This window comes from Brienomyrus brachyistius, chromosome 8 (genome assembly GCF_023856365.1).
Source record: "Brienomyrus brachyistius isolate T26 chromosome 8, BBRACH_0.4, whole genome shotgun sequence".
Lineage (NCBI taxonomy): Eukaryota > Metazoa > Chordata > Actinopteri > Osteoglossiformes > Mormyridae > Brienomyrus > Brienomyrus brachyistius.
The window spans coordinates 21,155,891-21,182,346 of NC_064540.1; the positions used below are offsets into that span (position 1 = coordinate 21,155,891).

The 26,456-nt window shown below is 50.4% G+C and overlaps 1 protein-coding gene across 3 annotated transcripts in view; it reads right to left on the bottom strand.

Annotated features, from left to right (window-relative positions):
* eif4g3a (eukaryotic translation initiation factor 4 gamma, 3a) overlaps window positions 1–26,456 on the bottom strand; it is a 47,300-nt gene that overhangs the window by 5,147 nt on the left and 15,697 nt on the right. Inside the window, exons 4-28 of one of the 3 annotated variants that reach the window (XM_049023445.1) lie at window positions 25,146–25,238; window positions 24,808–24,840; window positions 22,350–22,370; window positions 20,676–20,870; window positions 20,482–20,593; window positions 18,042–18,145; window positions 17,574–17,699; window positions 16,334–16,433; window positions 15,330–16,049; window positions 13,595–13,671; window positions 13,279–13,510; window positions 12,300–12,424; window positions 11,066–11,185; window positions 10,827–10,982; window positions 9,951–10,148; window positions 9,390–9,536; window positions 8,629–8,865; window positions 5,562–5,666; window positions 4,460–4,598; window positions 3,443–3,546; window positions 2,791–2,881; window positions 2,466–2,583; window positions 2,060–2,259; window positions 1,100–1,215; window positions 234–406 (exon numbers count right to left, since the gene is read on the bottom strand). In XM_049023445.1, coding sequence (XP_048879402.1) covers window positions 234–406; window positions 1,100–1,215; window positions 2,060–2,259; window positions 2,466–2,583; window positions 2,791–2,881; window positions 3,443–3,546; window positions 4,460–4,598; window positions 5,562–5,666; window positions 8,629–8,865; window positions 9,390–9,536; window positions 9,951–10,148; window positions 10,827–10,982; window positions 11,066–11,185; window positions 12,300–12,424; window positions 13,279–13,510; window positions 13,595–13,671; window positions 15,330–16,049; window positions 16,334–16,433; window positions 17,574–17,699; window positions 18,042–18,145; window positions 20,482–20,593; window positions 20,676–20,870; window positions 22,350–22,370; window positions 24,808–24,840; window positions 25,146–25,238 — 3,842 coding nt within the window. Of the gene's footprint in view, window positions 1–233; window positions 407–1,099; window positions 1,216–2,059; window positions 2,260–2,465; window positions 2,584–2,790; window positions 2,882–3,442; window positions 3,547–4,459; window positions 4,599–5,561; window positions 5,667–8,628; window positions 8,866–9,389; window positions 9,537–9,950; window positions 10,149–10,826; window positions 10,983–11,065; window positions 11,186–12,299; window positions 12,425–13,278; window positions 13,511–13,594; window positions 13,672–15,329; window positions 16,050–16,333; window positions 16,485–17,573; window positions 17,700–18,041; window positions 18,146–20,481; window positions 20,594–20,675; window positions 20,871–22,349; window positions 22,371–24,807; window positions 24,841–25,145; window positions 25,239–26,456 lie in introns of all 3 variants that reach the window. The other 2 variants (XM_049023444.1, XM_049023446.1) reach the window with 2 other exon arrangements.

Here is a 26,456-nt window from a genome sequence, read left to right on the forward strand (position 1 = left end):
TGCTTCCTTGGGTGGGGGGATGTGTGGGACACAGGGAAGGGAGGGTGCCACTCTTGTCATTTCTTTTCGTGAAACAATTAAATGCTTATTGACATCTCCTGCATTGATGTTAGAATGGGAGGTGAACAGTACAAAAAGTGAATCTGCGGTACTTTTCGGGTGTGGCTGAAGTGGAAAGTCAAAAGGTGGTGGGGGGGGGGGGGGGGGGGACGACACAAAAGGCTCACACACACCCTTTGAAGAGCTGCTCCTTGGGGAGGGTCCCAGACTGCAACAGCTGACAGAACAGCAGCCCCAAGTTCTCCCTGGTGGTCTGACTCCGCTCCAGCGTGGATTCCACCCCCAGCCTGACAAAGACGTGCAGCTGGGCCTCCTGCTCGAGCTCCTCCACACACTGTGCTGCCTCCTGTGTGTGTGTGCATACACGTCAGACCGGGACGGGCATTGCTGCTGCGTGTGTGCATACACGTCAGACCGGGACGGGCATTGCTGCTGCGTGTGTGCATACACGTCAGACCGGGACGGGCATTGCTGCTGCGTGTGTGCATACACGTCGGACCGGGACGGGCATTGCTGCTGCGTGTGTGCATACACGTCAGATCGGGACGGGCATTGCTGCTGCGTGTGTGCATACACGTCAGACCGGGACGGGCATTGCTGCTGCGTGTGTGCATACACGTCAGACCGGGACGGGCATTGCTGCTGCGTGTGTGCATACACGTCAGACCGGGACGGGCATTGCTGCTGCGTGTGTGCATACACGTCGGACCGGGACGGGCATTGCTGCTGCGTGTGTGCATACACGTCAGATCGGGACGGGCATTGCTGCTGCGTGTGTGCATACACGTCAGACCGGGACGGGCATTGCTGCTGCGTGTGTGCATACACGTCAGACCGGGACGGGCATTGCTGCTGCGTGTGTGCATACACGTCAGACTGGGATGGGCATTGCTGCTGCATGTGTGCATGCACATGACAGACTGGGACGGGCATTGCTGCTGCATGTGTGCATGCACATGACAGACTGGGACGGGCATTGCTGTTGCACCTTTGAACTGGGTGGCTTAACCTGGAATACTTCAATAACACATTAACATACTTTGTAGTCGGTGATGTGCAGGAACTCCTCCATGATGGCTTTGCACCTCCTCTCCATCTCCTCCACTGGTACGGGGAATTTTTCTGGACCAGGCCCTTCTGCAGCCTCGAGCTTCACTGCAGCAGAAGAGAGTGCCTGGGTCGCAAAATGGATGGCCGAACACTAACACGGCTACATCCAAGCTAACAGTTCATTCAAAAACATATTTCTCTCACCCCCCACCTAGTTTAATTATAGTTCAGTTTCAAACTCAAAAAATCTTTCCCTTTGTTTGTGTCCCCATTTTGCAGAGGACTCCCCCCACAGCTTGAAGGAGGACAGAGGTAACAGTGAGCCTGTAGGGGGCGCCTGAGAGCACTCACTCTCCTTGGCCAACTCAAACCACAGCCATGATGGAATAATGTCAGCTGTCCCACAAAATGACCCCTCCCTGTCATGATCTGGAGCTACCACACGGCACCTCAAGGCCAAACCATCCAAGGAGACGGGCTCTGCAAATTAAATGCGGCCTAAAATAAACAAAAGCACCTTCTCGCGGCGTGTTTCATCTGGCGGGATGCTAAATTATAAGCCTTTAACAGCATGAAAACAGAAAGGGGGAAAGCAGCGCGGCAGATCAGGCCTGAGCCTGCTGTGATAGCAGATTAGTCTGGAGGTAGGCCGTCTTTCTGCTGTGCCAAGCCAGGCTGCGGAACCGCTCCATCAGTATCGCCTCAGAGCAAAACAATCGGGCTGAACAAGCCGGCGTGCTTACGTACAATGCAGCGAAAGCTAGATTTACGCTGCATTAACTGCGCCTGCTTAATGGCAGCGTCGCATCCCTGAATCACAGGCACGGATCAGTAAAACAGAAAATGGCCCACAGTGACTGGAGAGGGGTGTGGTGCACGCCTTTTGGGCAGGGCCAGGCTGTCAGATGTACTCCCCCAAGCCTCGGTGGTGCCATGTGGTGCGTCTCACCAAGCTCGTCGGACAGGGTCTGCTCTGGATTGGCCCTCTCCTCCACGGCAGCAGCGATGTCATATGCTTCCTGGCACGTCTCCTCTAGGGCGGGGCTGTCCAGCAGCTCCTGGGCGCTGTCGTCGTGGAGGAGGGGCACCGCATGCAAGGGGGAGGATCCTGGCGGCTTATCATTCCTCTCTTGGCCCGTGCTGTTTCGACTGACCAATCAGAACACACACCGCCTATGTTTGATCATGTTAGCATGCATGAAGCAAAGCTTTCTTAGCAACCTTGGGTACCAAGAGATCCAGTTGGTGGTTTCATCCCCTAGTCCTCTATACTATCTTGGGTTGTTTTTTTTTGTATTTCACAGCTCTGTATAGCTGGTGTTGCATGCTCTGGATGGATGGAGATGCACGCTTACCTGCCGGGGAGCCTCCGGGAGTCAAAATCCTGGGTGGCGGCAGCAGCAGATGCGGGGGTGACTGCCGGCTGCAGGGCACAGAAGCGGTTTAAGCTGCTTCCAGTGGAGCGCAATGGGTCTGGGTGGGCGCAGGCACAAGAAGAACATGGAGACCTCAGCGTTAGAAACAGTCAGAGTGCGTAATTCACCGACACTGCAGCGAAACGAAGACTCTGAGAGTGTGCCACATGCTGGGGATCACACGGCGTACTGCCTTACGAAAATGGAAGAGCAGCAGGCAGCCATCATGTCACGTTGCTCTTCCCTGCCAGCAGAGGGCGCTCACCTGAATCGCTGGCTTTCACTCCACCACTGCTCCCCTTTATCCAATTCACCTGAGCCCGTGGTCCCAGTTGGATCTTATCATCGATGGTCGGCTGTGGAAGCAATAATGCAGATAGGTTTACTCAAAGAGCTGGGAGTGCAACAGATTAACCATATGCGTCAGGGGTTAAAGGTCGTTTCGAAACTCCTAAATTTGGCAGATGGGCACCCATTATCTGATCTGTAGTGCCAGATTTCTGCCAGCAGGTGGAGCGCAGGAGCAAGTCAGCCTTTGCCAAGACTGCTGCAGTAAGAACCAGCCCAGAGTCTGAAGCCAGACTGTCACTCTGGAGCGTGCACACACACACACACACAAACTGTTTAATAACAAAGAACAGCTTAACATCCCAGACAGAATATTCCTGACTAAGGTAAGGACAGGTTGGAGCAGCACACATTACTGGCACTGGCATAGATACCACCCAGAGAGAGGAAAATTCCCAGTGTCACTGACTGGTATGGGTAACCCAATCTGATGGTCACTTACGTGTCACATGGAAGAATACGGCTGTTTGTGTAACCTGCTACGGTGAGCGGGTTAGCGACAGCCGCCCAGTCTAGTTAACATGCCGTAACCTAAATCAATCATCCGATAGCTGCCCAGGCAGACTCACCTTGGAGATCTTGGGGATCTTGCTGGGGTCGATGGTCCGGCTGTTTTTGGTCACGGGCACCGTGCTCCAGGTGTCATCGCGGGGCAGCCTCTGCTCCCGCTGGTCTGCAGAATGGAGCACGGTCGTCATCAGGACCACTGAATACCCAAATGTCGCTTTGCTACAAAAAACTATGCACTTCCTTACATGACACCCTGCAAAAATCCCAGCCACCAAGGTCTTTTCTGTCCGGCGCATAGGAAGCGAAGGTGACACGAACCCCCCAATATTTTATTTTGGGTCATTCATTCCCGCCAATAAACAGATAAAACTCTCTCATACCCCCTTGTTCTCTGCTACCATTATTGAGTGTGACAGATCTAGCGCCCAAAGCCAACAAAGTGAGTTCCCTGTATAGTGAACTACATTGTACACAAGCATGCACGTGTGTGTGTGTGTGAGGCAGTGTGTGAGGGTTATGTGTATATGACACTGAGGGGATCATTATTTCAGTCCTCACAAGGGGAAATTCAATTTTATATATATCTGTGCTTGCAATTCAAAAACTAAAAATGCCAGAAATCTTTTGCTTGGTTATTTATGGTTAAGGGTGTCATAGTTTGGATTAGTGTTATGTCCATAGAAATGAATGGAGTCCCCATAATGATAGGAATATACGAAATACACATATACATACACATTTACACAAGATACATTTTGGTATAAATGTGCTCTTTTTCAGTTAGAAGACCGTCCTGCTGGAAGGATTTCCCTTCATTTATAACTAAAAGGGTGTGATTAAATTGGGACGTACCTACAGGGACACTGTAGGGGTAAAGAGTGTCGTGACTGATTTTTCCCAAAGAAATTAATGGACGGTCCCCACAAAGATATGAATACAAACGTGTGTGTGTCTATGTGTGTGTGTGTGTGCGCATGCTGGAGGTTCAGTAGGGGGCGCCAACTCTTAATTGCTTCATCGCTTCACCACCGAAGTAATAAGTATTTGGCTGCACTCCCCGCCCCGCCCCACCCGACCTGGTCTCCTCTTGTTGTCCTTGGACATTAGCTGCTGGTGCACCTTGCGCTGCTCCTCCTGCTCCTCGATCCGCGCCTCCTTGTGAATCTGCTCGATGGTCTTGGGGCCCTGGTCCACTCGACGGGAGACCCAGTTGTGCTGTGAGCAGATGGACACTGTGGACATTCTGGGCAGTGGTGAGGCCACACCTCCGCATGCAACATGCATGGAAGCTCGTTTCATGCCATGACCGGTGGCCTTGGCTTCCTCAAAGGTACAACTGCATGGTCCCATCCATTTGTGTGGGTATATCCCATTCTAATCACACCCTTTTTATTATAAGTAAAGGGAAATGCTGACAGCATGACTGTCGTCTAACTGAACCAAAGCACATTTATACCAAAATATCTTGTGTGTAAATGCACGCATGCACAGTTCATATACAGTGATCTCACGCTATATTGCGGTTCAGCCATCGAGCCCCCGCTACATCGCGGATTTTTCCCCCACGCATCGCGTACCTTGCTTGTGGTTCAACTGTTATGAGCAAACCTTTTGTGAACCAATACTGAGCTTAAACTGTTATTAATTTTACATATTGCATTATGTATACAGAGAGCGAGAGAGATGTGTGTATATATATATATATACACACACACACACACACACACACGCATATACATTACATATTATTATTATCATCATTATCATTATTATCATATCCTTAGCCCGACATCCACGTATCATATGTGTTTACAAAGTGTGTTTTAATAAGTTTACATGAGCTTAAAGCGTGTGGGAGGGGTATTTTAGGGCTTTAACTATAAAAAACGTTTATTTATATGGTCTTATCGGATATCACGGATTTAGGCCCATCGCTGATGGGTCTGGAATGAAACGTCCGCGATAGGTGGGGGATCATTGCATTCCTATCATTGTGGGGACTCTCTATTCATCTCTATAACCTTAGCTCATAACCAGCCCTGACCTTAACCATAAGTAACCAAATAAAATAGTTTTTTGATTGCAGTCACAGATTTTTTGGATTCATAATAAGACAAGGAGAAAGACATTTGCTGTCCTGGTGTCCTCACCTGTGGACAGACACGCACACTCACTTACCAGTCGCAGGTCGATGACGTCCTGCAGCATGAAGCGAATCCGTGAGGAGGTCTTCCTCTCCTTCACGATCTTCTCCATCTGGTGGAAGTACTGATCCATGCGGGGCTGCAAGAGCATCGGGTAAGAGATGGGTATGTACACATTCTGCAACATGTGGGTACCATTCTCAAGTGTTGTACCAACACCTTAAGTTGTGCATAACAGTAAGAGCAAAAAACATGGCAGAAGGGCCAGATATGTGCATATGTGTGTGTGTGTATATGGGGGGGGGGTGTTATGTGGGGGGAGGTACAATTAAAACACTGCCAGACTCTTTAAAACAAAACTGAATGGAAAATACACATACATTAAAAACAGAATTAGGGAAAGCTATAATACTATTTGAAATCATGCGTAAGAAATCAGAAATACAAATTCAAATGTGACAAACAGCCAGTCGGACTGCACACAGGAAACCCCTGAGTGTGAACACGCCCCCGGACTGCACACAGGAAAGCCCTGAGTGTGAACACGCCCCCGGACTGCACACAGGAAAGCCCCGAGTGTGAACACGCCCCCGGACTGCACACAGGAAAGCCCCGAGTGTGAACACGCCCCCGGACTGCACACAGGAAAGCCCCGAGTGTGAACACGCCCCCGGACTGCACACAGGAAAGCCCCGAGTGTGAACACGCCCCCGGACTGCACACAGGAAAGCCCCGAGTGTGAACACGCCCCCGGACTGCACACAGGAAAGCCCCGAGTGTGAACACGCCCCCGGACTGCACACAGGAAAGCCCCGAGTGTGAACACGCCCCCGGACTGCACACAGGAAACCCCTGAGTGTGAACACGCCCCCGGACTGCACACAGGAAAGCCCCGAGTGTGAACACGCCCCCGGACTGCACACAGGAAAGCCCCGAGTGTGAACACGCCCCCGGACTGCACACAGGAAAGCCCTGAGTGTGAACATGCCCCCGGACTGCACACAGGAAAGCCCTGAGTGTGAACACGCCCCCGGACTGCACACAGGAAAGCCCCGAGTGTGAACACGCCCCCGGACTGCACACAGGAAAGCCCTGAGTGTGAACACGCCCCCGGACTGCACACAGGAAAGCCCCGAGTGTGAACACGCCCCCGGACTGCACACAGGAAAGCCCCGAGTGTGAACACGCCCCCGGACTGCACACAGGAAAGCCCCGAGTGTGAACACGCCCCCGGACTGCACACCGGAAAGCCCCGAGTGTGAACACGCACCCAGACTGCACACAGGAAAGCCCCGAGTGTGAACACGCCCCCGGACTGCACACAGGAAAGCCCCGAGTGTGAACACGCCCCCGGACTGCACACAGGAAAGCCCTGAGTGTGAACACGCCCCCGGACTGCACACAGGAAAGCCCCGAGTGTGAACACGCCCCCGGACTGCACACATGTAAGCCCCGAGTGTGAACACGCCCCCGGACTGCACACAGGAAAGCCCCGAGTGTGAACACGCCCCCGGACTGCACACAGGAAAGCCCCGAGTGTGAACACGCCCCCGGACTGCACACAGGAAAGCCCCGAGTGTGAACACGCCCCCGGACTGCACACAGGAAAGCCCCGAGTGTGAACACGCCCCCGGACTGCACACAGGAAAGCCCCGAGTGTGAACACGCCCCCGGACTGCACACAGGAAAGCCCCGAGTGTGAACACGCCCCCGGACTGCACACCGGAAAGCCCCGAGTGTGAACACGCACCCAGACTGCACACAGGAAAGCCCCGAGTGTGAACACGCCCCCGGACTGCACACAGGAAAGCCCCGAGTGTGAACACGCCCCCGGACTGCACACAGGAAAGCCCTGAGTGTGAACACGCCCCCGGACTGCACACAGGAAAGCCCTGAGTGTGAACACGCCCCCGGACTGCACACAGGAAAGCCCCGAGCTGTGGGGATAAACAGTGAAGTACAACCCAGGGAAAATATCTGATTGGACAAAGCAGGTGAAGGGCAATGATGTGTGTATGGCCACCAATCACCACAGAGCTTAAGGGAGCCACACCGTGTACGCTGGGAAGCAGCCCAACCTCTCTCTGTTTGCCTGCTCCATTTACATAGCTTATGTCATCCCACTGCCCTCCCCACTGTGCATGCGCTAAGTCAGTTACCATGGAAAGGTGCGCTGGGGGTGGATATTAAAAGATGTCGGCTTACAAGCAAGTAAGAGGAACATATACTTACAAAAAATGATGTTGCTCATCTAACAGCAGGAAAAGAAAAAGTGTGACCAAACCACCCCCCCACCCGGGAAGAAAACAGGGACCCGCAGATGTTAGTGCATGACCAAGTCCATCAGAAGCTCAAGAAACAAGAAGAGGGGGAGGAGAGAAAATGGAAACCAACAGCTTGCGGAGGACAACTAAGTCAACCCATTACCCTCCTTTCATGCTCTGCCCCCCGGCCTCCTGCCCTCCTGCCCCCCAGACACACTCTCCGTCTGCCCGATGCTGTTTTAACACCCAGAAGACACCCAGCAGCGCTAACTGGTATTCTGAGAAATGAGTCTTATCCTCAGACTGCTGTTCCTTTAAATTGCCACCCTTAAAAAAAATACAAAAATCACAAACATATTAAGAACCCTTTCCATTCATTGTTACATCATTGCAAATTCCCCTCAAATTACTAAAACACAGATGATTTAAAAAAAGAGCCTTTTGTGCTGATACCCCTTCAGCTTTGGATTACCATCTTGGCCCTGCTGCTGCGTGATGCTCAGAAATGCAGCCTATCACCCATCTGCTGTGTATTAGCAACTTTCCTCACTGCTGTTTACCAGACTGAGTTTCTGTGGACTTGCGTTGGTGTGTTCTGACTTAAGAGGGCTATGGTATGTTGACCCCCCCCACAGTACATGCTGTCCTCCCGGTGGGAATTACACATACTCTCTCTATAAATTCCAGTCTGGAACAGTTGGACCAGGAAGTTGATTACAGGTATAAACAGACTGCTTGGCGTAAGTCTTGGGACGTGAGATCACATCCGAAGTAGTACCGCCCCCTCCGGGCTCTTCTCCTTCACCCTTTTCCATGGCCTCTCTAGCAAGAACTCACCTTGGCCTTCTCGAAGTCCAGGTCCTTGCCGATGGTGGTGAGCAGCCGGCAGAGGCACTCCAGCGACTCCTCGTCGTGGTTCTTCAGCAGCTTGACCACGCAGTCGTGCATGATGGCCTCCGTCAGCATCTTCAGCTTGAAGAGCTCCCCAATGAACTTGATGTTCCCTATGGAACGTCGCCTTGCCTTGTCCTTCGCCTCCTCCAGCTCCTCCTGGAGCCGTTCCCGCTCACTGGCCTGTGGGGTGGGGGGGCATACGAGTACCTAGGATTTTGTTTATTTGCAACAACTTCTGGGGCCAATGCAGGTACTATCCTGGAAAGTAGGTTTACGTCACCTATGGGTGCTTGTTAGTAAGTTTGAAATCGCAGCAAAGGGAGTTTTACTTACACAAAAATGTTCTGAGGGCAGAAAGAAAAATGATTAGTTCAGAGAGTGAACCAATCAGACTATAGAGGAGTTGAGTCAAAGCAATTAGAAGAGACGAGACCCAGACATCCGATTGGTTGGTCCTGCCTCCTCTAGTTGCTGGGACCCACCTCCACTACAATCTGATTGGTTATCTCTCTGAACCAATCATTTTTTTCTTCTGCCCTCAATTGTGTGAGTAAAACTCCAACGAGCGCAAAAGATGCATCAAGCTGATCAAATCACCGGTAGAGAGATCTTGAATGTATGTGTGTAATGTTGATGTCATGAAAGAGATAGCCAAGTGATTCTAAAAGGTGACATCACTTCATAAATATAAGACGGCCAGTTACCGAGGCGGCTGAGTCCAGCTCCTTCTGCTTCCTCTCGAACACGTCGTCGTCCACCTTGTCTCTCTCGAACTCTTTCTGGCACCGGTTCAGCAGAAGCTTGCGGAAGTTCACCGTGGCGCTGGGCTTGTCTGCCATCGGCACCTTCAGCTGTGCGTCCGAAAAGGGGGATGGGAGGTGGGAGTAGGGATAGGAGATCAAAGAGTGAGGCAGGCAGTTGAAGAGCTGCCCCACCCCCCCACAAGATACGCATGACGTTTACATTACATATGTGGATAGCTGGTGTGTTTAGGTGGGATTATTGTACGCTGTCAATCATCACCGGAGGACCTAAAACCAGTGGAAGCGGTTTGATTGACAGCCGGAGCGAAATCCCAACTAAAGCTCCCATCACTAGTAAATAATTGTAGAGCAATCCAGACAAAACCCTGAGTGCGAGTTTCTGATCACCTGTAGTGGATCAAGCCCACTCAGTCTAGCTCAATTCTCACAAGCGATGGCACCCAATTATCAAGGTCCAAGGGGGAAAATTAATTGCAGTTTCTCGCAAAACTCCACCCATACCGTGGCCAGGCAGCGACACATGTTGCTGTAGGCCACGGAGAAGCTGGGTTCATCGATGGCCTTCTCGAAGACCAGGTCGATGACGCCCTTGAGCCGCTCCTCCGTGTCGATGGTGAGGTCCGTCACCTGCTTCATCAGCTGGTTGAACATCTGGGGCGTCAGCTTGTTCAGGATGCTACGCACCTTGCGGAAGAGCTCCTGCGGAAAGGGGAGATGGCGGCGGTACCACCACCCTGGGTTCAAAAACCATGTCCCAGAACCATCTGGCAGGGCTTTGCAACAAACAGAAAAGGCGCGGGTCAAGTCGGGCCCATTTCAAAGCAACTGCAGAAAGTGGCAGGAGTGAGGAATACAGAGAAATGACATTGGCCTTGCCTCTGTCAGAGGAACATCTTGCCACTACAGGCATACGGATAAAATGAGGAAACAGAACATGAAAGCCAGCTTTAAACCAAAGGACAAAAGCCTCTCCCTAGGTTACGATGGGGTTACATTCCGATAAACCTGTCGTAAGGTGAAAATATCGTAAGGCGAAAATGCACTTTAATACAGTACACCTGACCTAATAAACATCATAGCCTAGCCTAGCCTGCCTTAAACATGCTTAGAACTCTTACATTAGCCTACAGTTGGGCTAAATCGTTAACACAAAGCCTATTTTATAATAATGTGCTGAATATCTGATATTGTGTTGAATATGCTGATAAAGTGTTGAATATCTCATGTAATTTATTGAGTAATGAACTGAAAGTGAAAAACGTTTACCCGTAGTACAATCAAAATATTACAAAATGGACCATTGTAACCTGGGGAGTGTCTGTATTTATAACAAGCAAAGGTAAGCATGAGGGCAAAACAAAAAGGTTCAAAGGTCACCTGTGTGTGCTGGGAATCGGGGTCATCGGCCAGCCCCTCGTGCTTAATGCCCGGCTTCCAGGCATTCTCCGCCTTCCTCAGCTGCACGTCGTCGTTCACCGACACATTCATGATGATCTTGCGTGGCTGGGGCCTCCTGGTGCTGACGTTCAGCAGCTGGTGGGTTGGGGAAGCAGTGATAAAGCCCAGTGGCCTCGTGGGCTCTGCTCGCCGTACCGACTGCACGTGTGTGGACTCACCGGGGAACCGCGGCCACCTGATGCTGGACGTCCGAAGTCGGCGAAAGCGGGCGTAAAGTCAGGACCCCAGGAGATTGTGCGTGGGTCGACGGTGCGAGCCAGCTGCTTATTTTGGTTAATCTTCCGGGGGGGGGGGGTGTAGAGAAAGCAAGGGAAAAAAGGAGAGAGATACACAGCAGTCAGCATTCAGACAGATTTCTGACAGTAAAAGCCTAATGTTGGACATTCATCCATTTTAAAAAGGGTCACGTTTACCCAGGGGCTGATCGCAGGAAGACAGAGCCCGGGAGAGAGGGCACACCCTGGATGCAATGCCAGTGCACTCAATCACACACTGTTACGACTGACCGTGTGTTTTAGGGCTTCAGAAAGAAACCGGAGCACCTGGAGGAGACCCACAGAAACTCGGGAACACGCTACATGCAAATGACAAGCCCCCGACCCTGGAGCTATGAGCCAGCAGTGTTACCCATAAACCACCGTGTTCTCTAACCCAGGGGTCTCCAACTCCGGTCCTGGAGAGCTACTGTCCAGTAGGTTTTCTGTCCCACTTTGCTTCTGATGGGCCACAGCTGTTCCTGGTATCTACCTGAGAGCAGGTGTGGCTCATTAGAAGCGGGGTAGGACGGAAAACCTACTGGACAGTAGTTTTCCAGGACCGGAGTTGGAGACCCCTGCTCTAGCCTAATGCTGGCTAAGCACTATGACATACCAGCTAATCAACATCAACTGTCAAAAAAACACAAAACAATAAGCCCCAAATGCAACACGCCTTATGCAACCTGACTCCCCAGCAGGAAACCGAGGCAGAATCCAACCGCCTGCTACACTCTCGTTTACGACACGTGGGAAGACATCACCAAGGGGAAATTTCCAAACACCAGACCAGAACCACGTGGACCAGTACATTTCTTACAGGTGAGAACAGGCCGGCCAGCCGTTCCAAGGTCTCAGGTTTCCCTGGTTGCTCGCTGCCCCGATGTAATAAATGGGAGTTTCCCAGAAACAGATTAGCAGCCATCAGAACAGCAGGCTCAGGCCAGCCTACATATGAAGACGCTCCCACTGCCACGCTTCATTCAATGATCAGGCCTCATTTACTCTCCCAGCCAGCCTTGATCAGCTACTCAGCAGCATCATTCAACCACAGAGCTCCAAAAGTAACCTGAACAGACAGAGTCTTACAGCAGCCACCCCTGGGGATGGGGGGGGGAGGTGGGGATCAGTAGCCTACCTTATCTAGCACCACGTCGCTGATCGGGGGAAGACCGTCCGGCTTCTGCATGCAGGCTGGGGTGAACTGGAAACCGAGCAGGAAGTCACGGCCGTACTGCCTCTTCCCGTTCGGTTCCACTGGCTCTGGTGGGGGGGGAATTAAGCTAGATCAGTGATAGAATCTACCTCTGATATCTGCTCATCAGCTGACAAATGTATCCTTAACCATGAGTTAAAAATTTGTTTGGTGAATGGTCAGGTGTAAACTGCCCAGCTGAGCTGATTCTATACTCACTGGACAGTGTACTACGGCATGTAGCCAAGCTCGAGAGGTTCAGTTACTGTTTGGCTGAGCATTGGAACAGCTAAGATGCATCATCTAAGTGATGTGATTGTTAGTATGTGGGAACGGTGGTTCCTGCATCTCGGAAACAGCCACATTCTTGGGATTTTCTCACACTACAGACTTTAGAGTTCACAGTGAATTCATTCATTCATTCAGTGGCATTTGTGTGCCTGAAAACACCTTGTAAATGAGAGAGGTGAAAGGGGAATGACGAAATTGGTCAAAGCTAACAGGAAGGCAAAACACCTCAGTACAACAACAGTATCCAGAAAGGCACAATTTGTCAACACTTAAAATAGCTCGGGAGGCAGAAGTGGGCTGGTGGGAGTCTTACTTGCACAAAAAAAAGCAACTAGAGGAGGCGAGACCAAGACATCTGATTGGTTGGCCCGGCCTCCTCTAGTTGCTTGGACGCACCTCCTCTACAATCTGACTGGTTCTCTCTCTGGACCAATCATATTTCATTCCACCCTCAGAACATTTCTGTGTAAGTAAAACTCCCAAGAGCCAAAAGCAGGTCCTTCCAGGTAGTATGCAGGGCTATGCAATTGTATTTGGCTATTTGGCTGAAACGTATTACATATCAATGAGCAGCTCTGCCTATCAGGTCGGTCTGAACGTGGCTTCTGCAAGTGACGGAAAAGACCCCCACCTCCCTGGAAGATGTAAGGTGGCGGGGCTCTGCATGGTCCCTCCCCTGGCTCGGCACCTCCATCGCTGACGTCCACCTCAGGGCCAGGGGCTGCCCCGTTCCCTACGAGCTCTGCCTCACCATTCTCCTCCGGAGTGGGAAGTGGCTCTGTGGCGTCTGCAGGCGAGTGGCTCCGGAGCTCCAGGCTCTGGGGCGAGGCCTCGTCCATGCCAGACCCCTCCGTGGAATCTTCCTAGAAAGGATGGAGGTAAACGAGAGGCTAAACGACAACAATGGATTACAGTAACCCCCACGTGCCCTTCTCCCTCGGCCCTACCTCCCCCCCCAGCCTCTCGGGGGACTCTCCGTCTTTTGGTTTCTTCCAGGTCTTTGGTGCAGCAGAAGCAGTTTGAGCTGCCAAAGAAAAACAAATGACCAGTGAGCTGCAGCGATGCTACATTAAACAAAACATCCATTCCCCTCTTACCACGGTAAATCTGTGGCCCCAGAGACAAAAATTAGTTTCATTGTTCTTGAAATTCAATAGAATATTTTTTTAAATACATATATATATTTGCTAATCTGTATGACGTTCAACTGCAGAAACACCTACATCCTACATTTGACCCTCCCACACTGGACAAATTCTTGGTCCCCTTGGCAAGCGAAGATACAGAAAAGATAAGGGAACCGCAAGATAGAAAGATGACTGTGATCACTGGGAGATATCACGGGAGAGGCCGCTGAAAACACGTTTTGCGTCCTCTAAACTAGCACTGTACATATATTTTATGCATTTATGACTTACTGAACTTTTTCGTACCGTCTGCGACTTTTGAAAAACTCCCAAAAAAAAATGCATTTCTTTATCCGATCACGAGATATTGAACATCGCAGAGGGGAGAGTCATGATGCAAAAGGGTCCACTGTACTTCCAAGATGCAACAGAAATAAGGCAGGATGTAACATGTGCAACCCGTAACCTGCATGTGACGGCTCACCTGTACTGAGGAGTAACATGTGCGACCCATAACCTGCAGGCGACAGCTGACCTGTACTGAGGAGTAACATGTGCGACCCGTAAGCTGCAGGGGACGGCTGACCTGTACTGAGGAGTAACATTCGCGACCTGTAAGCTGCAGGTGACAGCTGACCTGTACTGAGGAGTAACATATGCGACCCGTAACCTGCAGGTGACAGCTGACCTGTACTGAGGAGTAACATGTGCGACCCGTAAGCTGCAGGTGACAGCTGACCTGTACTGAGGAGTAACATGTGCGACCCGTAAGCTGCAGGGGACAGCTGACCTGTACTGAGGAGTAACATGTGCAACCCGTAACCTGCATGTGACGGCTCACCTGTACTGAGGAGTAACATGTGCGACCCGTAACCTGCAGGGGACAGCTGACCTGTACCGAGGAGTAACATGTGCGACCCGTAAGCTGCAGGGGACGGCTGACCTGTACTGAGGAGTAACATGTGCGACCCGTAAGCTGCAGGGGACAGCTGACCTGTACTGAGGAGTAACATGTGCGACCCGTAACCTGCAGGCGATAGCTGACCTGTACTAAGGAGTAACATGTGCGACCCGTAAGCTGCAGGCGACAGCTGACCTGTACTGAGGAGTAACATGTGCGACCCGTAAGCTGCAGGGGACGGCTGACCTGTACTGAGGAGTAACATGTGCGACACGTAAGCTGCAGGGGACGGCTGACCTGTACTGAGGAGTAACATTCGCAACCTGTAAGCTGCAGGTGACAGCTGACCTGTACTGAGGAGTAACATGTGCGACCCGTAACCTGCAGGGGACAGCTGACCTGTACTGAGGAGTAACATGTGCGACCCGTAAGCTGCAGGGGACGGCTGACCTGTACTGAGGAGTAACATGTGCGACCCGTAACCTGCAGGGGACAGCTGACCTGTACTGAGGAGTAACATGTGCGACCCGTAACCTGCAGGCGACAGCTGACCTGTACTGAGGAGTAACATGTGCGACCCGTAACCTGCAGGGGACAGCTGACCTGTACTGAGGAGTAACATGTGCGACCCGTAACCTGCAGGTGACAGCTGACCTGTACTGAGGAGCATTCTGGAGTTGGCTTGTTGCTGCAACTCCACCTTGTCCTCAGAGCTCTCTGCTACTTCTCCCCCAGCCTTGTGGGGGTGCTCCTGAGTTTCTGCCCTTGGGGAAGTTTTCCTGATGTCCCCAGCCTCGTCGCCAGCTTGAGTGGGGGACGACGGGCTGGCAGCAGGTACAGGGCTAGCAGCAACTGCAGAGACAGCAGCAGTAGTAGGAAGGGAGGGGGCTTTCGGGGTGGGGGAGGCAGGGCCTGGAGCCATCAGGGGGGTTTTGGCCCTCATCTCAAGAGCTGAGAGTCCCTGAGTGTCCATGCTGGCTCCCGTGGAACAGACTGGGGGTGGGGCCTGTGGTGCGGCCGGAGTTGTCTGCTCATCGGGGGGTGTGCTGACCACCTCCTGGTCAGAGTGCCCGTTCATTGCCTTGGGAGGAGGGGCTGTAGTGATAGGTGGCCCCTGAATCCCACCCTGAGATGGAGCAGCAGGTGGCGCAGCCATTTGTATGTCTTCCCTTTGGGGGCTAGGGGGCTCGACAGAGCCTGCTACAGGGGCGGGGCCCCCCCCAGGACCCAGGGCAGCAGCAAGTTCCGGTTTCTCCAGTGGAAGGGTTAGTGGCGTAGGGACACCTCTGCCTCTCCTCACGCTGGGGGAGTCGGAAAGTCGGAGGCCAGGGGACGAAGATTTGGGTGTGAAGGACTCCGACTCCAGCTTCTGATCTGCAGAATGGGAGCAGAGGAAAGAGCCCGGCTAGTGAAAAAGATACATGCAGAATGTCACACTGGAATATCCCACAGTCATTATATCCTGCTTGAAGGGATAAAACTCAGCAGCTGTTTCACTGCGATCGTCCCTCGTCCCCTACTTCAGAATTGTTATTTTTAACATTTTCCATCAACATCGAGGTTCTTCGCCTGAAATATTCTGGAGAATACCACAGGAGCAGGGTGGGCGCGTGGCAAGAGTAGGTGGCGATGCAGCAGAGGATGCTGGAATACCGGACCTGGCGGAGGCTTGGTGTCGGCGGACACAGGCGGGTGCGAGGGGCTGGCCTCCCCGCCGTACACCAGGGGGCCGTGCTCGCAGAGTTGGCTGCCCAGCTGCTGGGATTTGAGGTAGAAAATGTGAGGATAATGAGGGTGCGGACACAAGAACTAGCAAAGCGGAAGATGGACAGGGAGCCCCCCACCCGCCCACCCACACAGCGGCGAGTGCGTAAACAGGGGCACAACAGGAGGGGCCGGGAGATAGGGAGACGCAGAGACGGGCACACATATCAAGAAAAAAAAAAGTGAAACAAAAGGAATGGGGACGATAAGAAAAGGAGGGAAGAGCACAAGGTCATGGGAATAAGGGAAAAATGGGGAAAAAGCAGGAGGAAATAAATGAGAAAGGTACGGAAATGGCACATGCAGGTGGTCAGGGCACGTAACAAAAGGTGGATAAAAAAACAAGGGGACAAAAAGAAAGGAAACAAACAGTGTTAACATCAAAGGAGAAGACGCTGAGGAAGAGTCAGAGCAGAGAAAGACCTTTCTGCAGAGCGGAGCAGAGCTGCAAAGTCCAGCTCCAGAAAGTACAAATCCAGACCAAGATTTTGTTTCAACCAACCAGTTGAGCAAGAAGAGTCAGAGTGCTCAACTGCTTGGTTGAAACATAACGTTGGCCTGGATTTGTATTTTCTGGAGTTGGGTTTTCCCACCTCTGGAGCTGAGGCTGATGAAGTCAAAAGGGCACGGACAAAGAGCATCATCGACGGCCAACCCCTACGTTAGGCAGGTAAGCTTGGAGCCCAGTCTGCATGAGAGACTGCTAGCCGGAGAGCAGCATACAAACAAGTCTACTTTCAGGTGAAAGCTACAAAGTTCACCTGAGAAGGTTCATCATTTGTTTTGCTAATGGTCAAACAATGAAGTTCCCCCTTTGACAGGAAGCCAGTGTCCCAACTCCTCTCCCCAACTTGACCCACATAACCCAACTATTATGTCACTGAATGACATGCCAATAAAACAAGCCAGACACACAGAAGCAAACGCAACAGAAACAGTGATCAAGTTGGTGTTATTATCACCAGTATTCCAATGACATCATTCTTAATCATCACAGGCACTTAGTATATAACATAACCCCAAGAGGACTGAAATCAACACTTCCACAGATGGGTACGTTCTGCTGATGGGTGGGGTTTACAATGGCAGAAGTTGTTAAGCCAATAGCAGCTGGGTGGGCGGGGCAGGGCTTACCTGGGGCAAGGTTGGGGTGGAGGAGGGTCGTCCGACAGGGGGTGTCGGATTGCGGCTACCGGCCCCTCCAGACAAGATCTCCTCTGTGATGTCCTTGCCCCCTTGGTTGGGATCCCGGATACGGATCTGGGAGAACAATTACATAGAGAGGGGCGGGGGCTCACTAAAGCACCAAAGTCACACATGGGCCCTCCGACCCCTCCTTGCCTCCAGTGACAATGACCATCTACAACTAACAAGTGTTAATTTATTCAGGTAGATGTATATATATATGGATGTTGGTAGTGGAATCTGACCTGTCCCCAGAAACCAGGACTGCTGGTACACATAATAATACACAACCAGAAAATCTCATAGACTCTGGACTGCAGATTGACTGACACGCCTTATTTGTGCTCCTGCTGCCCCCCCTCCCCAACCCTAATCCTAACCCCAACCCCCCCATCGCTAACGCTCTCAGATACTCACTGTCTTCTTCTCCCTCTTGGCCGGTGGAGGCTGTTGTGGCGTAGGCACTATGATGGGTGGTGAGGGGGGATACACCGTCTGCCCAGAGTAGTATGGGGGACCCGCTATGTCATGTTGGGGGAGGGTGAGGAGTAGCATTGTTAAAGTGGCTTTAGAGACAAATAATTCAGACCATGAAACTAACCCCAGTGGTTGACCCTATTACAACCAGACCATGTGACCACTATGTGTTCTGAAGTCTTCATCTGCCAGGTCCTACGTTCAATGCTGGGCTTAAAAGTGGAGGATGGAATCTAGTGGGTATATTCACTCAGCCTGATCTCTTAACTAACAATTCGCAAGAGCAAGAATGACCCAACAAAGACCTCTAACCCCAACAACAATGAGCGGATTGACAGGGGGTAATGCTGCACCTCCACTGGTTTTCAATGCCTTGTGACCCCCCCCCCCCCCCACCACAAAAAAGTGTGAGGAGAACACAAGACAAAACCATAGAAAGAAAATATAACCCTTCCTCACATAATAAACCCAAATTCTTCAGCTCTTTCTGTACACAGTTAAGGACCACAAACACATACAGTTGTGTTCAACATTATTCAAGCCCCAATGCTGTAAAGGGTTTTAGGGAATTCAGTGTACATTTGTAATTGTGTTCAGAATGAAATCTTACAAGGACTTTTTAAAGAACCAAATGCAACTAAAAGGACATCAATTGTTTTTGTAAAACAGTATTAAATGTTGATTTCTTCATTGACACAATTATTCAACCCCTTAAAGACTACCACTCTTAAGAACAGAGGTTCATTCAAGTGTTTTCGATCAGGTATTGAAAACACCTGTGGATGTCAACGAGCAGCAATCAAGCATAACAAGCACCAATTAGGCAGATTTAAAATGACTGTGATACTCAGCTCCTTCTAGACATTTACTGGTGTGTTTACAAACATGATGAAGTCAAAAGAATGGTCCAGGAAGACAAGAGAAGAGGTGATTTCTCTTCACAGGAAGGGCAATGGCTATAAGAAGATTGCAAAGATGTTAAACATTCCAAGAGACGCCATAGGAAGCATCATTCGCAAATTCAAGGCAAAGGGCGCTGTTGAAACGCTACCTGGTCGTGGCAGAAAGAAGATGCTGACTTCGACTGCTGTGCGCTACCTGAAGTGCAAAGTGGAGAAAAGTCCCCGTTTGACTGCTGAGGAACTGAAAAAAGATTTGTCAGATGCGGGTACTGAAGTTTCAGCTCAGACAATAAGGCGCACACTGCGTAATGAAGGCCTCCATGCCAGAACTCCCAGGCGCACCCCCTTGCTGTCTCCAAAGAATAAGAAGAGTCGACTGCAGTATGTCAAAAGTCATGTGGACAAACCACAAAAGTTTTGGGATAGTGTTCTGTGGACAAAATTAGAACTGTTTGGGCCCATGGATCAACGCTATGTTTGGAGGAGGAAGAACAAGGCCTATGAAGAAAAGAACACCTTGCCTACTGTGAAGCATGGCGGGGGGTCAATCATGCTTTGGGGCTGTTTTGCTTCTGCAGGTACAGGGAAGCTTAAGCGTGTGCAAGGTACCATGAATTCCCTTCAGTACCAGGAGATATTGGAAGAAAATGTGATGCAGTCCGTCACAAACCTGAGGCTTGGGAGACGTTGGACCTTTCAACAGGACAATGATCCCAAGCATACCTCCAAGTCCACTAGAGCATAGTTGCAGAATAAAGGCTGGAACATTTTGGAGTGGCCATCGCAGTCACCAGACTTAAATCCGATTGAGAACCTCTGGTGGGACTTAAAGAAAGCAGTTGCAGCGCGCAAGCCTAAGAATGTGACTGAACTGGAGGCTTTTGCCCATGAAGAATGGGCTAAGATACCCATAGATCGCTGCAAGACACTTGTGTCAAGCTATGCTTCACGTTTAAAAGCTGTTATAACTGGAAAAGGATGTTGTACTAAGTACTAAGAATGAATGTCACTAGGGGGTTGAATAAAACTGATAATGATGTGAGCACAGAAAAGACATTTGTGGTTATTTCATTATAAATGTTATGTTATATTTCTCTGACTTACAAGTGCCTCTTTGATTTAATTGTAAACAAGATGACTGAAATGATCAAAATCGATGTCAAACTGGCCAAAACACTCAATTTCAGTGGGGGTTGAATAATTTTGAACACAACTGTACATACAAAGACAAATACAAACACAGTCTGTGTAAGATGTAACTGAAAGTTGTACCACAATCTACACCGGCCACGGATGATATCGGCAAAAAAATAAATCACACCAGACTTTCAGAAATGGTATTCCAGAATAAGCTAACGATTGACGTATTAAAGACAACAGAGTCACAACGTACAGCCTGAATTATCATACTGTCAAGCTGAAAAGCATGTGGGACTCGGGGGGGGGGGGGGGGGGGGGGGGGGCAATCTGGTACTTACTATAAGGAGCTGGGAAGTCGCCTGGACCGGGGCCGGGGTAGAAGGTGCCTGGACCGGGCGGCTGCACCGAGAACTGCTGGGGGGGTCCTATGTAGGGGGTGCTGTGTCGGTACTGTGGAGAGGAGAGTCAAGGAATATGAGGTTTAGAATAACAGTTTGAGACCTAGAGGGGGTGGCGTCGAAGAGGCCCCCACCTGGTGGATGTAGTACTGAGGAGCTTGTGGTGATGGGAAGGGCATGGGTGCCATGGTCATCATGATGGGCTGGTTAGGCTGGTACACAGCTGCAGCGGGGGGGGCGGGGGCCGGAGGCTGGGAGCCGGGCTGAAGGGAGGGGCCACCTCCCGGGATGGGAGCTCGAGCCGTCTGCATCTGGGCACGCTGGAAAAACTGGGGGGGGCAGAAAAATAACAAATAAGATAAATAAATAACAAAAGATGATAAATGTACACACACACACACACACACACACACTCACAGACACACACACACACTCACACACACAGACACACACACACACAGACACACACACACACACACACACATCTGGACTTCCTGACAAATCATTTTGGGCTTTTGGCAGACGGCACCTCAGATGCTAAGATTAGAGACGATTAATTCTTAAAACGTTCATGCAGACGTTACCTACACAACCTTATTAACCTAGGACGCAAAAAGAGAATATTAGCAGGTGTTTCTCTACTGCCGAGTGCTCATCACATCTCTGCGAGGCTTTTCAGGGCCAGGCTGCCGAAGCCGGTCCTCCCGCAGGCTGCTTCCTCACAGATGCGGCTGCGTGGGCGTCAGTGCAGAAATTAAAATAACAGACGGTGATGTTTCCTGCGCGGGGCGAGCGGGCAGCAAGCCGGAGGTAGGACAGCACGGCAAACACGCTCCCTGTGCACTGGCAAGCCCTGCTGGCGAAAGAGCGTAATGTGCCACGCGCCACTAATGGTAAAAATACGGCAAGAGGATGAGAAGCACTAAACTGCTCTCTTTGAAAGCAAAATGGCACCAAAGAGGCAGTACCCTCAAGGGTCTAACAAATGTACCTTTAGCTGTAGGTAAATGTACGTTTTAAGGTACAGAAATTAATTATTTTGTACCATTGGTGGTACATTAATGGTGTTTATACCTTGGGGAACAAAACTGTACCAGGGCTCCACCCTTTTTCCCCGACAGTTTAGTGGTGTCTGAGATCGTCTCCTCGAAGAGCTGAACGGTAGACCTGCATCACTAAGCAGTCGGGGGTGGAAAAACATGTGTGGTCTTTGGGCAGTGGGCTGCCACTCACAGAAGCGTGATCACAGGGACAGGGTCAGAGGAGACACTCGGCTAACATTCAGGCAACGTCAGCAAGATGGGCAACTTAAAAAGATGTGTTCAGACGGCTGGCCATTTATCATCCTGGACCTTTATTTGAAATATTCAGCAGGTGCCGAAGCCCAAAATGTGTTGAACAAGAAGTAAAACAGGTTTAAAAAAAGGGGGGGGGTATTCATACCATCCCATCCATCCATTTTCCAAACCACTTATCCTATTGGGTCGGGGGGGTCCGGAGCCTATCCCGGAAGCAATGAGCACGAGGCAGGGAACAGCCCAGGATGGGGGGCCAGCCCATCGCAGGGCACACTCACATACCATTCACACACACGGGCAATTTAGCAAGTCCAATTAGCCTCAGCATGTTTTTGGACTGTGGGGGGAAACCGGAGTACCCGGAGGAATCCCCACGATGACATGGGGAGAATATGCAAACACATGTAACCCAGGTGGAGACTCGAACCCGGGTCCAAGAGCTGTGAGGCAAAAGTGCTAACCACTGCACCACCATGCCGCCCGGTATTCATACCATGCATTTCAAATTACCTGAATGGGCCTGAATCCTCCCTTGAATATTGAAGCAGGAAAGAGAGAGAAGCCAATGGGAAACCACAATGATGAACAGGGTGACCCAAAAAGCCAATAGGAAACCAGACTGGTAAGCAGGGTGCCCCGAAAAGCCAACGGGAAACCACAGTGATAAGTACGTTACATATGGCAGCCAATGTGAAACCACAGGGATGTGGTGGACATACATACAGATGTGTGAACCAATACACAAAAACACATACAAACTTCACAATGGCTCGCAAATAAACGACAGAGTACTCATTATGATTCTGCCATCCTCTCGGTTACTTTAGATAGAGAGCTGCTTAACGCTGACACACTAGTCTCCCAAATCAGGGCTGCTTTGCCAGGACCAGTGAATCTTCAAAGGACATCAACAGATGAACACTGCATTAAGACCTATAAACAGTCAAACAGCCAGAGTTACAGACTAGGATGTGGGGGGGAAATACTTCAGTACTCAATCACCGACCACTTTGTGTTGGAAACAGACCTCCGACTGTATGACAGGATTTAAAGCCCACAGCAAAAGACATGTGGGAAGCCAATGGGCAGCTACACTGACGCATAAGGTGAAGCCGGGAGCCAGTGTGCAACTATAACAAGCATGATGAAGCAAGGAGCCAATGAAAAACCACACTAATGAGCACGGTCGAGCAGGAAGCCAATGGGGAACCCCACTGATGAGCACGTCTGAATTGGAAGCCAATGGAAAACCAAAGCAATGAGCACAGTTCAAGCAGGAAGCCAATGGAAATCCGCACTGTTTTCAGTGCACAGAGATAGAGTGTTCAGAATTCCACAACTAACAGCTGAGGCAGGGATTTTACAGTAAAAGAGAAAAGAGCTGTGTACACTTCCTGAACACTGAAACTCGCATCACTCCCAGGCAGACAGAGCAATTTCACTGTAGACTGTTAAGGGCTTTTAGACAATTTTACCAGTAATTTCACAACCTCGAGGTACAGCCCCCCCCCAGGCCTTTTCAATAGGGAAAAGGGAAACATTACAAACTACAAAAAGGCCTGTTTTCAGCTTGTAGTCCTCACAGACCCCCTCCAGCTTCCTCCCTGAGCCCTATAGACCACTGTTTATCAAAGCGGTCCTCGGTTACGCCCTCGGTTAGGCATGACATCACCAGTTGCTTCCAGTCTAGTCGGGCCAGGGTCTGGAAACCAAAGTTGCACAAACTGAAGGATAATGATGTCATTCAAAGCGTGGACGTTAAGGACGTGCAAGGACTCTGTAAACGGACCACTGCGGAGCCGAGACAGGAGAGTCAGAGCCAAGGCAAAAAAAGACCTTTGTTTTGGCCCTGCTGTCGATCCCGACTTGCCACCGGAGGCCAAGCTGGAGAACTAGACCGTAGCTTTAGACACACAAAGAAAAGCTAACCGGGGAGCCTTTCAGACCGAGATTAATAACCAAGGCAGTCCAAAGCAAAGCAGGACAGTGGGCCAGCGCCCTAACAAGTAGGATCCAGTCACATCAAAGAGCGTGTGATTACATAATGAGCGTCATTACGGGAGCCCCCACAGCCTTGCCAAGGCATTGGCATCATCCATAGAGCCGACCCACTGTCAGCAGCTATTGATAAGCCTAATAATAATCAATTTGTTTTTTCTTTAATATCATCAACGATATGAAAGAACAGCACAGGAGTAGTGCTCTGTCTAGGGCAGCAGGGGACATGCTAGGTAACGAGCCCAGACACTGAAAGGTCAAGGAAGCTGCTCGCTTCAGAAGGATCCTCAGAAACATTAGACATTCTACTGTGGGTCACAGTGAAGTGATTTTTCCGCCTACACCCCTCCCACCCCCCAAAACAAACCCTTACCCACTTGTTAAAAATCAACAGCATTAGTCTGCTAAGTGAAGACTCTGTGTTCCAGAAAATAGAGTTCTACATACATACACGCAACGCAGAGCTTGTTAATGGTCACCGCAATCCAGTGGGAGACTCCGCATCAATCCCATGAGGGCTTAATTACAAACCCGCTCCAGCAAACATAACTGGCATTTTCCATGAACGAAGCGCATCACAGAACTCGGGAACGAGCGGAAACTAGCTTAGTGGTATGACTGCGCTCCCTTTGCGTCTAGAAATAGGAATCTATCCCTACACCTAACAGGCAGGTGGTGCCTTGTATCAAATCTCATTTTACCATGAGGTCAGAGATCACTGATCTTCTCAGTGTGTTGCATTGGTGTAGGGTGCTAATGATGGAGCACAATGCATGCAAAAAAGCAGTTCTACTCCTCCAAACACACTTGCTGATTATGGGTTTGATGCCAGGGGCTGCACAGAACAGACATGGCCAGCCGTCATCCAGCCAATGACAGCCCGGTGGTGATGACACAACACACAGCAGAGCAACCCGGAGATGTGCGTTTATTGGAGGGGGAGGGGTAGCTTCACGGTTGGACACGTTACCTGATGATGGGTATGGCGGGGTCCTGGTGCAAACTGGAGCAAGGGGCATCACGGAGACAGGAGGAGAAAGGATGGCGAGGAGTCAAAGGAGGAAGGCAAATCACATTCAGACACTTTATTTACAGTATCCCTTAGCTTCCGGTCTGCCGGCTTTCATGAGTTCTGTAAAAGATCTGCGTTGTAGTCAGTATTTCTTGGGCTGTCTTGTCGGGTTTAAAATATCAGATAATGAGATGCTCACAACTGTTCTCTCTATTTTTAGGCCTACTGGCCTGGTAACCACGCCCCTGAAACCATGTGACCTCCCCACCACCCCCTGCCAGAGGCGTGGTGCTCACCGGGCGGCTCTGCGGCTGTGCGTTCATTGGCTGGGTCTGAGGAGAGTACAACAGAGGGGCGGAGCCCACATTCTGTCCAGGGGTATATGGAGACTGTGCACAGGTGGGGGAGGGGGAGGGGGGGGAGAGTAGGAGGGGAGTCACCACAAATCTCACACATGTACACACACCACCACACTCAGGTTTTGGTCCATGCTGTCATGCACCCGCCCTAATTCACCTTAATAGACCGGTGTGTGTTTCAGAATGGGAGTTTTCTTTTTAAATCATTGCTATTAATAGCATGGTTCACCTCAGGGGGGGGGGGGGTGGCTGAACAGGCATCACAGCCTCAGCTGGGAAATCTGAGCTCGTTCATCAGAGGGCGGAGGATGCCAGGCCAGCAGAAGAGCAGAGTCATGCTGAAAGGCCAGAGTTACTGTCCAAAGCACCGGGCCCTGTGTCATGGTGCTCTATGCGTGTAGACATGTGTGCGCGTCTGGCACTATCCCTTCCCACAGTCACAGCACTGGATGTTACACTCTTAAAAATCTGAGTCGAAAGCTTTCACATCAACCTGAAGCGTGCACACTTGTAGCTAGACGGCCAATCGCAGGAGCATAGAAATAGGCATGTAGCTAGACTAACCACACAGACCAAACCAAAGACACAGAAATGCATGCGTGACTAGACAAAATCAGAAAGGCTAACCGGGGGCTAGAATGACACGTAAAAATGCAGAAAGAGACATGCTGTGTGACAGCAGTAGCCAGAAGGAAGGCACTCAGCACCCTCTATCGCGCTGAGGCTGCGTTTGTAACACTTCACACAGCTATTAAAGCAAGCTAATTCTTCAAATTCACGATCCGGTTCAGACCTCGATTTTGGAGCCATGGTTCGGCTCATACCTCAGGTTTTTTTTTTTGTTTTTTTTTTGGGGGGGGCAGAGGAAAAAGAAAAAACAAGAAAAAAATCTCACCAACAATTTGGAACACAAAGAAGAGGAACACTAAGAAGAGGAACACAAAGAAGAGGAACACTAAGAAGAGGAACACTAAGAGGAGGAACACTAAGAGGAGGAACACTAAGAGGAGGAACACTAAGAAGAGGAACACTAAGAAGAGGAACACTAAGAGGAGGAACACTAAGAGGAGGAACACTAAGAGGAGGAACACTAAGAGGAGGAACACTAAGAAGAGGAACACTAAGAAGAGGAACACTAAAGAGCATGCAGATTAACTGCATAAAAAGTGACTATGGAAACAAAAATGAAAGATAAAAAACTTCAGATAAGTCAGAAATAAACTGGATAACTATGGGCTATTATCCCTC